General features: G+C 43.2%; 3 protein-coding genes across 3 annotated transcripts in view; 2 read left to right on the top strand and 1 right to left on the bottom strand.

Moving 5' to 3' along the window:
* LOC141288136 (limbin-like) overlaps positions 1 to 15,166 on the top strand; it is a 21,976-nt gene extending 6,810 nt beyond the window's left edge. The window contains exons 10-19 of the mRNA XM_073820239.1: positions 1,529 to 1,698; positions 4,126 to 4,270; positions 4,498 to 4,659; positions 4,730 to 4,965; positions 6,782 to 6,956; positions 7,033 to 7,122; positions 10,500 to 10,655; positions 11,142 to 11,281; positions 11,436 to 11,555; positions 11,714 to 15,166. Of these exons, the coding sequence (XP_073676340.1) occupies positions 1,529 to 1,698; positions 4,126 to 4,270; positions 4,498 to 4,659; positions 4,730 to 4,965; positions 6,782 to 6,956; positions 7,033 to 7,122; positions 10,500 to 10,655; positions 11,142 to 11,281; positions 11,436 to 11,555; positions 11,714 to 12,212 (1,893 nt within the window). The 3' untranslated portion in view covers positions 12,213 to 15,166. The remainder of the gene's footprint in view (positions 1 to 1,528; positions 1,699 to 4,125; positions 4,271 to 4,497; positions 4,660 to 4,729; positions 4,966 to 6,781; positions 6,957 to 7,032; positions 7,123 to 10,499; positions 10,656 to 11,141; positions 11,282 to 11,435; positions 11,556 to 11,713) is intronic.
* On the top strand, positions 7,317 to 9,888 carry LOC141288430 (uncharacterized). The gene is made up of 4 exons (XM_073820569.1): positions 7,317 to 7,435; positions 7,595 to 7,684; positions 8,073 to 8,282; positions 9,090 to 9,888. The coding sequence occupies exons 1-4, from the start codon at positions 7,319 to 7,321 to the stop codon at positions 9,381 to 9,383; spliced, it is 711 nt and encodes a 236-aa protein (XP_073676670.1). The 5' UTR covers positions 7,317 to 7,318; the 3' UTR covers positions 9,384 to 9,888.
* Positions 12,773 to 16,084, bottom strand: part of LOC141288138 (serine/threonine-protein kinase 32B-like) — a 9,719-nt gene continuing 6,407 nt past the window's right edge. Inside the window, exons 6-8 of the mRNA XM_073820241.1 lie at positions 15,622 to 15,764; positions 15,332 to 15,547; positions 12,773 to 12,881 (exon numbers count right to left, since the gene is read on the bottom strand). Of these exons, the coding sequence (XP_073676342.1) occupies positions 12,774 to 12,881; positions 15,332 to 15,547; positions 15,622 to 15,764 (467 nt within the window). The 3' untranslated portion in view covers position 12,773. The remainder of the gene's footprint in view (positions 12,882 to 15,331; positions 15,548 to 15,621; positions 15,765 to 16,084) is intronic.

Genomic DNA, 16,084 nt, shown 5'->3' on the forward strand with positions numbered 1-16,084 from the left:
TGCAAAACTGCACCAGAGAAACGGTCCGTGTACGTTTTTTTTTTTTTTGTTTGATTTTCAATTTAAAATGAAATAAGCAGAAATAAGAAAATGGCTCCTTTATTTGTTTTTTGGTTCACGGGTAGAAAACGGATAAACGACGTCAAAATTCGTTTTCTACCCATGAACCAAAAAATCGAAAAATTGAGCCGAAATCTCGTTTTGTTTTTTTTCGTTTTCTGAACAAATGAAAAAACGAATAAAGGAACCTTTTTTTTATTTCTGCTTATTTCATTTCAAAACAAATCTGTGTGTAAAATAGTTTATCAACTGCTGGTGAAATTTGATGGTTAGGATGACGGAGGCGAACGCTACATTTGTAAGATGGACGCACTCCCGTTATTATCAGTTCATCAGAGAAAAGGACAAGAATGCATAGGTGCTATCTTCCAACACCAAACTCTCAAATAGCACGAGTAACTCATGGAAACACCAGGACTGGTGCCACTAACACTAAATGGCCGAAGCAGGAGCAGTAATACCACGCAGCACATGTGCAAATGCTAAACTAGCTGGGAACTCATTTCTGATAATACTCCGCCTGCTTCGGCCATGTTACGGCAGCAAACTTCCTTGACTATTACGCCGGAATGGAAGTGTAGTTCCTAATCTTATCAGCCTAGAAACTCGCAGCTCGGGGGAGTTGGAGAATGAGCCTATTTCCAAAAAAAGTGGAGTGTTCCTTTAATTGCAAAGCCTGGTTTACATACTAGTTTGTCATTCTAATACATTGTGAATATAGTCACATTTAATTGGTTTCGTACCGACTTAGAGGCTGTGTGAGAACATTACCGTTTGCTTTCAGTTTTGCTTTAAAGTAGCTTAATTAGTTTTGGCTTGTTTAGCAACTTCATACTTGTCCTGTTAAAAATAGTTTTAAATAACCCAAATGCTAGGTGTTTATTGTTTGTACATTATAACATTTCGCTTTATTTATAATTTTATTATTTAATTCTATATAGACCTACCAAATTACCCTCCACTGTATCTATAATGAGCAGCAAACAACTTTAGGCATTTACAATGTCTGCCCATACTTCTGTGGATATTTTCGTGAAAGTAACTCAAAAGTAACTAGAAGTAGTGTAACTCATTACAATTCAGAGACAGTAATATTGTAATGTAACTAATTACTTTTAAAAGACAGTAACTAGTAATATATAATGTATTACCATTTGAAAGTAACTTGCCCAACACTGCTCAAAAGTAGTGTAACACTTAGAGACAGTAATACTGTAATGTAACTAATTACTTTTAACTGGGAACGCTCTGGTCCCGCAGCGTTTTCCATTCGGCTAGATTGCTGATGTACGCTAGATCGCTAATTTGCATTTCACCCAAGTAGAAACCACTGATGTGTCCATAAATTAATTTGTAAGTCGCTTTGGATAAAATAAATAAATGTAAATTCAGCAGTGTTCAAGTCTAGTCAAAAAGCATAAAATGTATAGCATGCTGTGAATGTTCTAAATGTGTGCTCCACCCTCAGGAAGCTCTGGAAGAGGTGCTTGATGTCCTTCTGGCCAATCAGAGAACGCTGCTGGCCGGGCGACACGCGCAGCGCCGCTTCCTGCTGCAGAGTTTCCAGAGTCTTCAAGCCGTGACGAGCGACGCCTTCAGCAGCAGTGCACGACGCATCAGAGACGCACAAACACACCGGTACATCTGACACACTACATACTACATCACATACTAAATCATCACACACACACACACACACACACACACACACTACACACTGCACCACCACACACTACATACTACACACTGCACCATCACACACTACATACTACACACTGCACCATCACACACTACACACTGCACCACCACACACTACATACTACACACTGCACCATCACACACTACATACTACATCACATACTAAATCATCACACACACACACACACACACACACACACACACACACACTACACACTGCACCATCACACACTACATACTACACACTGCACCATCACACACTACATACTACACACTGCACCATCACACACTACACACTGCACCACCACACACTACATACTACACACTGCACCATCACACACTACATACTACACACTGCACCATCACACACTACACACTGCACCACCACACACTACATACTACACACTGCACCATCACACACTACATACTACACACTGCACATCACACACTACATACTACACACTGCACCATCACACACTACATACTACACACTGCACCATCACACACTACATACTACACACTGCACCATCACACACTACATACTACACACTGCACCATCACACACTACATACTACACACTGCACCATCACACACTACATACTACACACTGCACCATCACACACTACATACTACACACTGCACCATCACACACTACATACTACACACTGCACCACCACACACTACATACTACACACTGCACCATCACACACTACATACTACACACTGCACCATCACACACTACATACTACACACTGCACCACCACACACTACATACTACACACTGCACCATCACACACTACATACTACACACTGCACCATCACACACTACATACTACACACTGCACCATCACACACTACATACTGCACCATCACACACTACATACTACACACTGCACCATCACACACTACATACTACACACTGCACCATCACACACTACATACTACACACTGCACCATCACACACTACATACTACACACTGCACCATCACACACTACATACTACACACTGCACCACCACACACTACATACTACACACTGCACCATCACACACTACATACTACACACTGCACCATCACACACTACATACTACACACTGCACCATCACACACTACATACTACACACTGCACCACCACACACTACATACTACACACTGCACCATCACACACTACATACTACACACTGCACCATCACACACTACATACTACACACTGCACCACCACACACTACATACTACACACTGCACCATCACACACTACATACTACACACTGCACCATCACACACTACATACTACACACTGCACCACCACACACTACATACTACACACTGCACCATCACACACTACATACTACACACTGCACCATCACACACTACACACTGCACACTGCACCATCACACACTACACACTGCACCATCACACACTACATACTACACACTGCACCATCACACACTACACACTGCACACTGCACCATCACACACACTGCACACTGCACCATCACACACTACACACTGCACCATCCCACACTACATACTACACACTGCACCATCACACACTACACACTGCACCATCACACACTACACACTGCACCATCACACACTACATACTACACACTGCACCATCACACACTACACACTGCACCATCACACACTACACACTGCACACTGCACCATCACACACTACACACTGCACCATCACACACTACATACTACACACTGCACCATCACACACTACACACTGCACCATCACACACTACACACTGCACCATCACACACTACATACTGCACCATCACACACTACATACTGCACCATCACACACTACATACTACACACTGCACCATCACACACTACATACTACACACTACACCATCACACACTACATACTACACACTACACCATTACACACTACATACTACACACTACACCATCACACACTACACACTACACCATCACACACTACATACTGCACCATCACACACTACATACTACACACTGCACCATCACACACTACATACTACACACTACACCATCACACACTACATACTGCACCATCACACACTACATACTACACACTGCACCATCACACACTACATACTACACACTACACCATCACACACTACATACTACACACTACACCATCACACACTACATACTACACACTACACCATTACACACTACATACTACACACTACACCATCACACACTACATACTACACAATCAAATACTACACAATCACACATTCTGTAGCACAGTTGCCCATATGTGCTGTACTGCATTATAGTAAATATGACATTATTTGACATTTATTTTGTGTGTGTGTGTGTGTGTGTGTGTGTGTGTGTGTGTGTGTGTGTGTGTGTGTGTGTAGGGAGTGTGGTTTCTCTCAACAGTGTACTGATGTTCAGTTGGAGATTCTGCGAATCAAACAGATTTTAGAAGAAAGCGTGAGTCGTGAGCGCAGGGCTATCCGCTGTGACATCATCAAGAGGAGACGACAGCTGCTGTCAGAGAAGGTGTGTGTTTGTATCTGATGTGTGTGTGTTCTGGTATTTAATGGTTTATGAGGACACAGATGTGAATTATGACATTTGTATTAGAACATAAACATGGTTTATGAGGTTTGAACTTCCTGTGTCCCATAATCCAAATAGCTTAAAAACATACTAACCCTAATTTTAGAAAGTCAGGTTGATGATTTGGAGATGTACGACTGTGATCAGTGTGACTCTCGCCGGAGCAGGTGTGTGAACACTGGCGTGAGCTGCAGACCGCGAGCGCTTCCTCCGACGTCACGCTGGATCAGTACCTGCAGACATGGACAGAAATGCTGACGTACCAGAGTAACGATCTGTCGGAGCTCATCAGTCACCTGGACGAGGAGACCGCAGGCAGGACGCGCAAGGTACTGTGGGAAATGAAGGAGCTGAAGGGGTTTGGTGTCTGCGGTGTAACTCCTGTCCTTCTGTCCGCAGATGAGTCTGTGTTTGCTGCAGAGTTCTCTAGCGGAGCTGAAGGCGCACGCGGCTGCGTCGTGTCCAGAAGCTGCGCACCTGCTGCCGCAGACGGAGGCCATTCAGGAGCGTCTGCAGCGTCTGGGTAAAGCGGCGGCTCGAGAGCTGAGATCCGCTCAGAGCTTCGTCCGGCGGCAGCCTCAGCAGGAGCTGCAGGAGCAGAGGAGCATCAGAGACGCCTTCAGAGAATACTGCAGGTGAGACGCAGACGCTCTCAGACCATTGATTTTGAGAACAGAGACTCATTTGAGTATTAAAACAAAACTGAGAGAATCCAGTTAAACACACAAACAATAGGGTTGGGTCGATAGACGATGCCATCGTCCATCGCCGATGGCCAATAGACATCACGATGCTGAGCCGCTCCGCCCCGCCGCAGCAGCAACCCGCTCACGAAAAACACACACTTAATCACTTTAAAGCCAAATGAAATGCATGCTTTCAATTTCTGCATCTTTACTTATTTTATTATTATTGTTATGAGGAAATAATAACAAGGAAGTTGTTAGTGATCACAATACAAATTACTGTGAACTCCTAACAAATTACATGAAAGTTCGTTTACATTAATAAATGAGGCATACAAAAACAGCAGAAAAAAATCAAAATAATTTGAATTAAATTAGATTAAATAAACTACACCAAATATGCCCTTTTCATGGTTTTACCATAATGAACAGAGCTTGGAACAAAAACAAGAAAATATATTTTTTCCATCGAAATTCGAATGTACAATACAAAGCCTAGTATACATTATAAATAACACTTTATCATTCAAATACATTGGGAATATGGAAACACTTGGATTTGTGCCGAAAAACAGAGGTGCGTGAGCCCAACGCGCTATTTTGAGTTTCGCTTTGTTTTAGTTTCTTAACTTTATATATTTTGTTTAATTTCTGTTCTGTTTTAAATACCTCTACATTTAAATCATTCGTTTTGGGTCAGGCGTCAGGGTAACTAACTTATAGCTATGTTTATAGTGTTTATAATGTTAATACATAATATTTCGCTTGGTATTTGGTATTATTTCTGATATTACCCTTTCTCTCTAAACATTCTGCTGCTCAGTAAATGCGTTTGGAGAGTGTGGGTTAAGCAGTAAGCAAACAATGAGAGCGTTATTGAACTTAAAAAAGCTGACTGATCGAAAATATGTTAAGGACCAACACACATCCTCCAAATGCATCTATATAAACCCGCGCTTGCTCTTGTCTCGTCTGCACGCACGCACTGTCACCATCTAATGCACTTGTTAATGCCGCATCTTTAAAAACAAATGCCGGAACGCAAAAATCCAAAATCAGACATTTTCCAGAACAGGATCGGGCTCAAATTAAGCACTGGTGGAAACGGTAGGCTACAATTAATTAATTCGTTATGAATACATTATTTAATAACAACCATCCCTCACCCCCGCAGACGATGCCATCGTCCATCGCGATGTTTCACATTAGACATCGTACAATGCCAAATTGGTCGACATCGCCCAACCCTAACAAACAAAGCTAAAAAGGTCCAGTAGTGAATGTCTTTTACTCACCCCCATGTCATCCAAGATATTCATGTCTTCATGTCGCAAAGAAATTATGTTTTTGAGGAATACATTCCAGGATTTTTCTCCATATAGTGGACTTTAAAGGTTAAAAATGCAGTTTAAATGCAGCTTTAAAGGACTCTAAATGATCCCAGCTGAGGAATAAGGGTCTTATCTAGCGAAACGATCGGTCAGAGCTAGACAAGACAAGCATTTGTGGTTAAAAAGTGTATAAATATATATTTAAAAAAATATATGTATCATATTGCTTGATAAGACCCTGCAGTGAGACGCTCTTTAGTTGATCTGAGTGTTATTTCATTATAGTTTAATACACAGAATCTATATCTGCTGTCGTTGTGTTGCGTAGAATCTAAGGAAGGCAGAATAAATATATTTGACCATGTGACCTGAGATGTGTGTGTGTGTGTGTGTGTGTGTGTGTGTGTGTGTGTGTGTGTGTGTGTGTGTGTCAGCTGTCTGTGTGCGTGTCAGCGTTCTCTCTCGCGTGATCAGCGTCTGCGTCTGCAGCTGGAGTGTGTGAAGGCCGCGTGTCGTCTGGATCGCTGTCTGGTGCTTCCACACGCCATCTGTGAGCTCAAACGACACGCCGCCGACCCCACCGTGACCCCCGGGGGTGTGGAGACGGAGGTGAGCGCTACACGAGAATGTGCTGAGCGGTGGCGCTTGTGTGTGTCTGATGTGTGTATCTGATGTGCACCTACAGAGGTCAGAGGTCACAGAGCTGCAACGTTTCCAGAGGCGCCTGCAGGAGAGACTTGAGCACATCGACACACAGAACGACACGCCGCAGCGGGTGAGAACACACCCCTCACACACACCACCTGACCAGCACGTTCACAACATCAGTCAAACACCTGTGTGTGTGTGTGTGTGTGTGTGTGTGTGTGTGTGTGTGTGTGTGTGTGTGTGTGTGTGTGTGTGTGTGTGTGTGTGTGTGTGTGTGTGTGTGTGTGTGTGTGTGTGTGTGTGTGTGTGTGTGTGTGTGTCTGATGTGTGTATCTGATGTGCACCTACAGAGGTCAGAGGTCACAGAGCTGCAACGTTTCCAGAGGCGCCTGCAGGAGAGACTTGAGCACATCGACACACAGAACGACACGCCGCAGCGGGTGAGAACACACCCCTCACACACACCACCTGACCAGCACACTCACAACATCAGTCAAACACCTGTGTGTGTGTGTGTGTGTGTGTGTGTGTGTGTGTGTGTGTGTGTGTGTGTGTGTGTGTGTGTGTGTCTGATGTGTGTATCTGATGTGCACCTACAGAGGTCAGAGGTCACAGAGCTGCAACGTTTCCAGAGGCGCCTGCAGGAGAGACTTGAGCACATCGACACACAGAACGACACGCCGCAGCGGGTGAGAACACACCCCTCACACACACCACCTGACCAGCACATTCACAACATCAGTCAAACACCTGTGTGTGTGTGTGTGTGTGTGTGTGTGTGTGTGTGTGTGTGTGTGTGTGTGTGTGTGTGTGTGTGTGTGTGTGTTTGTGTGTGTGTGTGTGTGTGTGTGTGTGTGTGTGTGTGTGTGTGTTTGTGTGTGTGTGTGTGTGTGTGTGTGTGTGTGTGTGTGTGTGTGTGTGTGTGTGTTTGTGTGTGTGTGTGTGTGTGTGTGTGTGTGTGTGTGTGTGTGTGTGTGTTTGTGTGTGTGTGTGTGTGTGTGTGTGTGTGTGTGTGTGTGTTTGTGTGTGTGTGTGTGTGTGTGTGTGTGTGTGTGTGTGTGTGTGTGTGTGTGTGAGGCGTGGCACGAGGCGTGTGTGTTTCAGGAGCAGCAGCTGAGCGCGTGTCAGGAGCTCGTGTCCGTGTTTGTGGCGTCGCTGCAGTGGGAACATGCGGAGAAGAAAACCAAAGTGACGGAGACACACACAGCCCTCCTCAAACTACAAACACTCATCACACCAGAGATACACCACACTGACCTCACACACACCGTCAACACACACCGCCTGGTGAGCACACACACATCCCCTTCACGTGTCCAACACTCAAACAAAGACATGTTCAATCAAACCTGACAGATTACTGCTCCTCCACTGAAAGTCCAAGTAGATGTCCACAAAGATCATAGAAGCATCATAAAACAAATCCTTATGAATTGAGCTCTTTAAAGGAGTAGTTCACTTCCAGAACAAAAAGCTACAGATAATGTACTCACCCCCTTGTCATCCAAGTTCATGTCTTTCTTTCTTCAGTCGAAAGAAATTGAGTTTTTTGAGGAAAGCATTTGAGGATTTCTCTCCATATAGTGGACTTCTATGGTGCCCTGAGTTTGAACTTCCAAAATGCAGTTTCAAAAGACTAAATGACCCCAGCTGAGGAAGAAGGGTCTTATCTAGCGAAACGATTGGTTATTTTCTAAAAAAAAAAATTACAATTTATATACTTTTTGACCTCAAATGATCATCTTGTCTAGCTCTGCAAAACGAGCTTTTGAGATTAAAAAGTATATAAATTGTAATTTTTTTTTAGAAAATAACCCATCGTTTCGCTAGATAAGACCCTTCTTCCTCAGCTGGGGTCAATTAGAGTCTTTTGAAGCTGCATTTAAACTGCATTTTTTCCTTTTTGTTCTGAAAGTGAACTACTCCTTTAATTCAAATCTTCAGAAGAGGTAGGACCGTTTTAATGATGAGCAGATTTAATTTAGTCCTGTCATCATGTTAAATAACTCTTTTGGCCTTGACTTTTTTGTTCGTTTTATCTTTGATTCTGATGTTCCTGTCGAGTGTTGTGAAACGATGTCTGTCTCTGTCGAGGCTCTTGAGGAGGCGGAGCTTCAGCTTCAACGGGAGGAGCTAAATTGGGAGAAGTCTGTTGGTGGGCGGGGCCATGGAAGCTCAGATGATGATGATGAAGAGGAGGAGGAGGAGGGTGTGTTTATGGTGGATGGTGACGGTGGAGTCGCTGCTGTCCTGCAGGAGGCGCTCTTCAGGAGACAGCGTTTGACTGACAGGTGCGGCTCACCTTATACTGATTATTTATTGTGTGTGTGTGTGTGTGTGTGTGTGTGTGTGTGTGTGTGTGTGTGTGTGTGTTTGCCCTTCTGTTAACATCTGTCTCAGTTGATCTGACTCTAAGATTAATTGATTTGTTTGCTGAAAATTCAATATTAATGTTGGACAGCAGGCTGTGTAGAGTTAGGTGTAGCTGGAGCTTTTAACCAAATCCAGCACACAGATGAATGACGGACAGACGCTCATGTCGCTCACAGCAAACACACGGTAAAAATATCTGTCTGTCAGGAGGATTGAGTCATTATTAATAGTTCCGGACTGTCAACACATCACTCTCCCTGACAGCGGTTGATTGACAGGTGAGTGGGCGGGATCACTGCTGTCTAATGTTCATCACTGTTCACGATGCAGGAGCCGGCTGCAGAAAATACTCAGACCAGTATTATAAGCTGTTATTCTGTAATACTAATTGCTAAACTTAGAGATCCCATTTACACAGAGTTAGATCTTCATATCAGCTCTAAACTGACCATGAGGTGCAGACACACTCATCATCATCATCATCATCATCATGTGTACATTCATATTGAGATACTTACCATCTGTGTGTGTGTGTGTGTGTGTGTGTGTGTGTGTGTGTGTGTGTGTGTGTGTGTCTGTGTCTGTGTGTGTGTGTGTGTGTGTGTGTGTCTGTGTGTGTGTGTGTGTGTGTGTGTGTGTGTGTGTCTGTGTCTGTGTCTGTGTGTGTGTGTGTGTGTGTGTGTGTGTCTGTGTCTGTGTCTGTGTCTGTGTGTGTGTGTGTGTGTGTGTGTGTGTGTGTGTGTGTCTGTGTCTGTGTCTGTGTGTGTGTGTGTGTGTGTGTGTGTGTGTGTGTGTGTGTGTGTCTGTGTCTGTGTCTGTGTGTGTGTGTGTGTGTGTGTGTGTGTGTGTGTGTGTGTGTGTGTGTCTGTGTCTGTGTCTGTGTCTGTGTCTGTGTGTGTGTGTGTGTGTGTGTGTGTGTGTGTGTCTGTGTCTGTGTGTGTGTGTGTGTGTGTGTGTGTGTGTGTGTGTGTGTCTGTGTGTGTGTGTGTGTGTGTGTGTGTGTGTGTGTGTGTGTGTGTGTGTGTGTGTGTGTGTGTCTGTGTGTGTGTGTGTGTGTGTGTGTGTGTGTGTGTGTGTGTGTGTGTGTGTGTCTGTGTGTGTGTGTGTGTGTGTGTGTGTGTGTGTGTGTGTGTGTGTGTGTGTGTGTGTGTGTGTGTGTGTCTGTGTGTGTGTGTGTGTGTGTGTGTGTGTGTGTGTGTCTCAGAGTGCTGTCTGTGGAGGAATCAGACGCTGCAGCATCAGAGAGACCGACTCCAGCTGAAGAGACTACAGATGTACTGTGAGAAGGTCAGCTGTCCGTCCGTCCTGTCATTCGTCCATCTGTCTGTGTTTCATTTGTCTATTTTCAGCTCTACCTCATGAACTTTCATGGACTTGATGAATTATTTTTAATTATTGTGAATGTTTCTCCTCTGATCTGGTTCATAATATTTATGTCAGTCAGTCATATGATGCTTGTGCTGATCTGAACTTCAACAGACCATATAAACAACACATTACACTTAAGTACTGTCAATGAAATTATTCAAATAAAAAATAAAACATACCAATTTTCTGAATAATTAAATAAAGACTTAATTAAATCAATAAACCAGCTGAATGAATCCACTTATTTAAACAGCTTTTTTTCTCATTTTAAAGTTTGTGATGCAGTATTCGTTAATACGAAACAGTATTGACACACAGTCATTTCATTTAGAGTACTTTAGTCCTTTATAGACTTTATAGATCTGCACATTTCATAAAAACAAACATGTTTAACGTGTGTTTCAGGATCTGGAGTTTACAGCAGTGTTAGTCAAACAGTCTCTGATGTCTGTTCCTGATCTCCACAAAGTCCTGCGCCTCCTGCTTCCTACAGTACCTGAAGGAGAACTGCTGTCACTTCTAGATGCACTAGGACCCGGAGCAGGGTAACACACCACACACACCGTAAACACAAACACACGTGTGTGTCTGAAACTGAACAAACGGATGAACTTTACAGTTATTGAACTGAACCAATCTGAAAAATGACTCGTAACTGATGAAGTCTGCATGATGATCACTGTTACTCTTGACCTTTAGGGAATCGGGAAACCGCAGGTCTCTGGCAGACAGACTGAGAAACGACATCCTGAGCAGAAACCTGCCTCACGCTCCTCAGCACAGAGACAGAGAGAGAGACAGAGAGAGAGACAGAGACAGGTCAGTCCTGTGATGATCAGAAACACAGACCAGTGTGGACTGACACTGACTACAACAAGAAACTAACCCTGAACATCTCAGCCATCTCTCACATTCACTCTCTCACAGCTAAATCACTCCCATCATGCCTCGTGTTGAGTGTGTTTTGTGTTCTTCAGGTTCCTTAAGAAGCGCCAGAAGCTCCTTGACAAGCTGTTGTCCGGCGCTGGAGGTTCTGGAGACACCGGTGAGAGTCAGCAGAGACGCCTCCGTATACGAGAACTTCCTGCGCCGGAACCTTCCGTGGAGCCGATGGAGGAGAAGGAGGCGGGGCACGTGATGAGGGGCGGTGAGGGGGTGTGGCCTGGAGGAAGTCTCCTCACTACTAATGATAGTAGTGAAGGAGTGTGGCCTGTGGGCGTGGCTGCTGTTGAGGAGGCGTGGCCTGTGGGCGTGGGCGCTGTTGAGGAGGCGTGGCCTGTGGGCGTGGCCGTTGTTGAGGAGGCGTGGCCTGTGGGCGTGGCTCAGGACAGTTTCGTCTCTGAGGAGCGGCTGTTTGTTTTCCGCTGTGTTCCTCCCGCAGCTCCACGGCACACGCAAACATCTCGCTCGCGCAAGAAAAAACGCAACTTCCTGAACTTCAAGAAGAGCAGCGTGGCTCCTCAGCCAAACATGTGACGGCTACACCGCAAAGCATTATGGGAATGTAATTATCAGTCTTTTTGTGTAAATATTGTTCTTTTATCACGAGCCGTCCAATGGCATCCTCCAGATTATTACGTCAGATGACCGACACAAAAAGACCTGTGACCTGCAGCTTCATATTTACACTCCTTTTTATTGATTAACATTTTTAATTTAATCAACTGAAAGTTTGATTATTGGAAAAGGGCCATGGAAGGAAAACCTTTATTTCTTGTGTTATAGATGAACTACAGAATCGGCCGCTGCAAAGGAAACGTTTACTTCAAAGGTTTTAGAAATATAATTTGATCTGAACGCTACGCAGACGTCTGTGGATCTGAAAAATGAGCCAGATCTTCTGTCAGTGAAGCTCAGAGCTGCTGCTGTCTGTCGTCGTCATGATGTTGTTTTGTCCATCGTGGCGTTTGTCTGCGGCTGGACTATCAGAAACCAAACACTGCTGCTTCATCCTGACACACACACACAGAGAGAGAGATTTACGCTGCTGTATCTGAGTTCACACGTACAGAACAGAACTATCACATTAAATACTGATCAATACTTCAAATCAGAGACATGAAGGGAACATCTGACGTACTTTTCTCTGTTGAAGGCGATGAAATCTTCTGTCAGTGAGTCTAAACTGCTCTGCACATGCGTCGGCTGAGAGACAGATTTCATTCATCATCACAGTAATGCAGTATTAATAATAAGACCTTTAGATTCAAGGCAATGTCGTCTTAAAGGGACGGTTCACTCAATACGATCATTCGCTGGCTCTCGTGTCTCTCTGAACCCGAATGACTTTCCTTCTCCAGCGGATCGACAGCCTGATTTAAATCACTATCCACTGATGATCTTCCTGTCGTCTGTGACCCGCTCCACACGAATAACTCTACATTGTTACACTGCAGGGCTTCTGCGGATCATAGAAAGTCTGAATTGTTCTTCCACGAATTAAATCAGAGCAGAAAGTCTTAAATTCATAAACTCATCATGACACGAAATCTTGCATGTACTGCAAAAAAAAAAAAAGAATATCTTCCTCCGTATTTTGTCTTGTTTTCCAGCGCAAATGTCTGAAGATTCTTAAATCGCACAGCAAAAACTGATGTTTTTCTTCCTCGGAACAAGTGTCTGTCAGTAAGGAGTGAAGTCTTGTTTTCCATTTGAATTAAGTAGATTTTTTTAGCTTGTGGGCAAATATATTAATTCTTGTTTTCTCAAAAAAGTCATTTTGCATCTCCAGTAAATGCGGTTCTAGGCGGGGGCCAGAGGGTCAGCACACTTGGCCACTCCATTAAATCTATTCCTAAATCTGGAATCGTTTCTGGATTTTTTTTTTTTTTTACCACAACCGAGCATCGGGTGCAATACACAGTTTGTCCTGCAGGTGACGTCTAACCTTACATCATATAGGTAATGAAAATATTTTGTAAAATATAATGAAAATGCATATCATTACACATTATATTAAAATACTGACCTATATGTTCCGGTGCGTTGCGCATGTTAAATCTGCATATAAGTTAAAGCGGTCCTGACTCGTGGGTATACAACGAATCAGCTGCTGCAAGAGAACATGTGACATGAATTTCTTAAATTAAAGAAATTTATTTTGTTAATGAAATGAGATAAAAATGTAACTTAAATTTATTGTGGTAAATGTTTGATCAAATTAAAATAAATAGTCTGTGATTCCCAAAGACAAATTAGCACAAATCAAGTAATCAATACAGTTTATTTTGTCCTGTATTTGAGAGACCACTTTTCATTTACACATTTTCATCATTTTCCCATTTGCAGTTAAAATGAAGAGAACAAATCCTAAGGACATAAGTGACAGAGTGAGCAATTTGGGTGTTTTGAGTATTGAATCCAAGCGTGCAAATAAATTGAATCTTGAAGAATTCGTTGAAGTGTTTGCAAGGAACCACAACAACCGCAGAATACAGCTTTTGTAACCCTGAAATTCCACGTGAAAAACATTTTTTTTTACATGAGTGTTTAGTTTACATGGCATTTACATATCACATGCGAAATATTTTAAATTCATGTTTTTTTCTTAGTGTAAAGAAAATACCTGAAAATGTGACTCATGTTTAGATGACTGCTTAAGTTGATTTTTGGATATCTTGTTTGTGGGTAGTTTTACATTAATGTATATGCATTTAAGATGCAGAAAGTTGCCTAAATGTTGTTATTGTTGTCCTTGTTATTTTGACTATAAACAATGTGATGTCAAATAAATGACATTAAAGGAACATTAATTTGAGCTTAACTTGTTTTATTAGCTTATTAGTTTGCTTCTAGAGAAAACATTAATGAAAAAGTGAAAAATGACTGAAAAATAATCATAACAAATGTTAGCGTGCCCCCTAAAAGCATAAGTGGCCCCTGCCTGGCCCCCCAGTTACAGTAGTCTAGAACCGCCACTGAGTAAATGTATCTTGATGGAAGAATCTTTAGATATTTGCACTGGAAACAAGAGACTGAGGAAGAACATCAGTGATCAGAAAGTACAGTAAATATGTCCACATTCTAGAGCAGAGGTTCTCAACTCTGGCCCTCGAGGTCCACTTTCCTGCAGAGTTTACCTCCAACCTTGATCAAACTCACCTGCCTGTAACTTTCTAGTAATGATGAAGAGCTTGATGAGCTTGTTCAGGTGTGTTTGATTAGGGTTGGAGCTAAACTCTGCAGGAAAGTGGACCTCGAGGGCCCGAGTTGAGAACTCCTGCTCTAGTGATTTTGTTTAACTACTTATTGTATTCCTCAATTGTCTGGAAAAGGTCTTTAAAAAGTCTTCAGTGTATCTTCATAAACCTGCACAAACTCTAAAGCAGCTCTAGAGAAGGTCATATCATGTAGACAGTTTCCTGTAGAGCTGTTTTACAGGTGAAAATGACTAAATCTTGAAATTAAAGATTGTTTTCCTGTTTTTCTAATTACTGTGAAGCTGCTATCTGACTTCTCTTGACATGACTAGAAGTGTTTGTTTTTTACCTGACGTGAAATATCTAGTTGTCAATCTGTTCATGAATCATTAATCACAATCTCTGTCATGCCGACAAGAGCTAGAAAACTCACTAAATCTGTGTCTGTTCCTGTCATTGGTGTGGAAGACTATCGTTGTTAGCAGGAAGGAAGGCTGTGGTTTTGTGGCGTTTGAGGGCGAGTGAATGTTTGTGTGATGGTGATGAACGCACCAGCGGGGTTGAGCGTTGGTTTCTGCTCTTGGCCAGCCGTTTCTTCTTCTTGTGCAGAGGACGGGACTCCAGGATCATCTCCTCCAGCTCAAACGTGGGGTCACAGTTCAGACGGCCTTTCTGCGACACACAGATCCGACAGCGTTGGTGAGAGACGGTCCTCAGAGAGAGACGAGTGTCAAACGGACGCTTACGTGAGGAACGAATCCCGGCGGGACGGACTTCTGCAGCACGGCGTCCCAATCCACATCCGCCAGATACGGAGACGCCTGGACATCAGACAGACACGACGGGCGACTCGCGGGATCTCGGATCAGGAGCTGCACACAACACAAACACAATCACAATCACGGGATCAAGTTCTGACGGAAGTGCTGTTCTTTTCAGTTTTGTCTTGATTTCCAGCGCACATATCTATGGAAGACCATTTCCGCCGTGGAATAAAAACATTAAAAGAAGGTCATTGCAACTTTTTATCTTACAATCTGACTTTATAGTTAGCGATTTCTGACTTGTTTGCTCTCACTGTTTTGAGTTTACATCAAATTTCTTTTTGTTTTCAGCACAGAATAAGAAAGCTGATGGCATCTTTTTATCTCAGTTCTAACTTTTTTCTCACAGTTGTGAGTTCATATCTCAGAAGACTTACAGATATTT

This window comes from Garra rufa, chromosome 16, assembly GCF_049309525.1.
Source record: "Garra rufa chromosome 16, GarRuf1.0, whole genome shotgun sequence".
Classification (NCBI taxonomy): domain Eukaryota; kingdom Metazoa; phylum Chordata; class Actinopteri; order Cypriniformes; family Cyprinidae; genus Garra; species Garra rufa.

Bases quoted from the DNA above. Each gene is read 5' to 3' on its own strand.
- LOC141288430 (XM_073820569.1), top strand. From the start codon at position 7,319: ATGTGTGTATCTGATGTGCACCTACAGAGGTCAGAGGTCACAGAGCTG. The intron at 7,685-8,072 runs GTGAGAACACAC...TGTGTGTGTGAG, and splicing joins AGAACGACACGCCGCAGCGG to GCGTGGCACGAGGCGTGTGT. The intron at 8,283-9,089 runs GTGAGCACACAC...GTCTCTGTCGAG, and splicing joins CCGTCAACACACACCGCCTG to GCTCTTGAGGAGGCGGAGCT.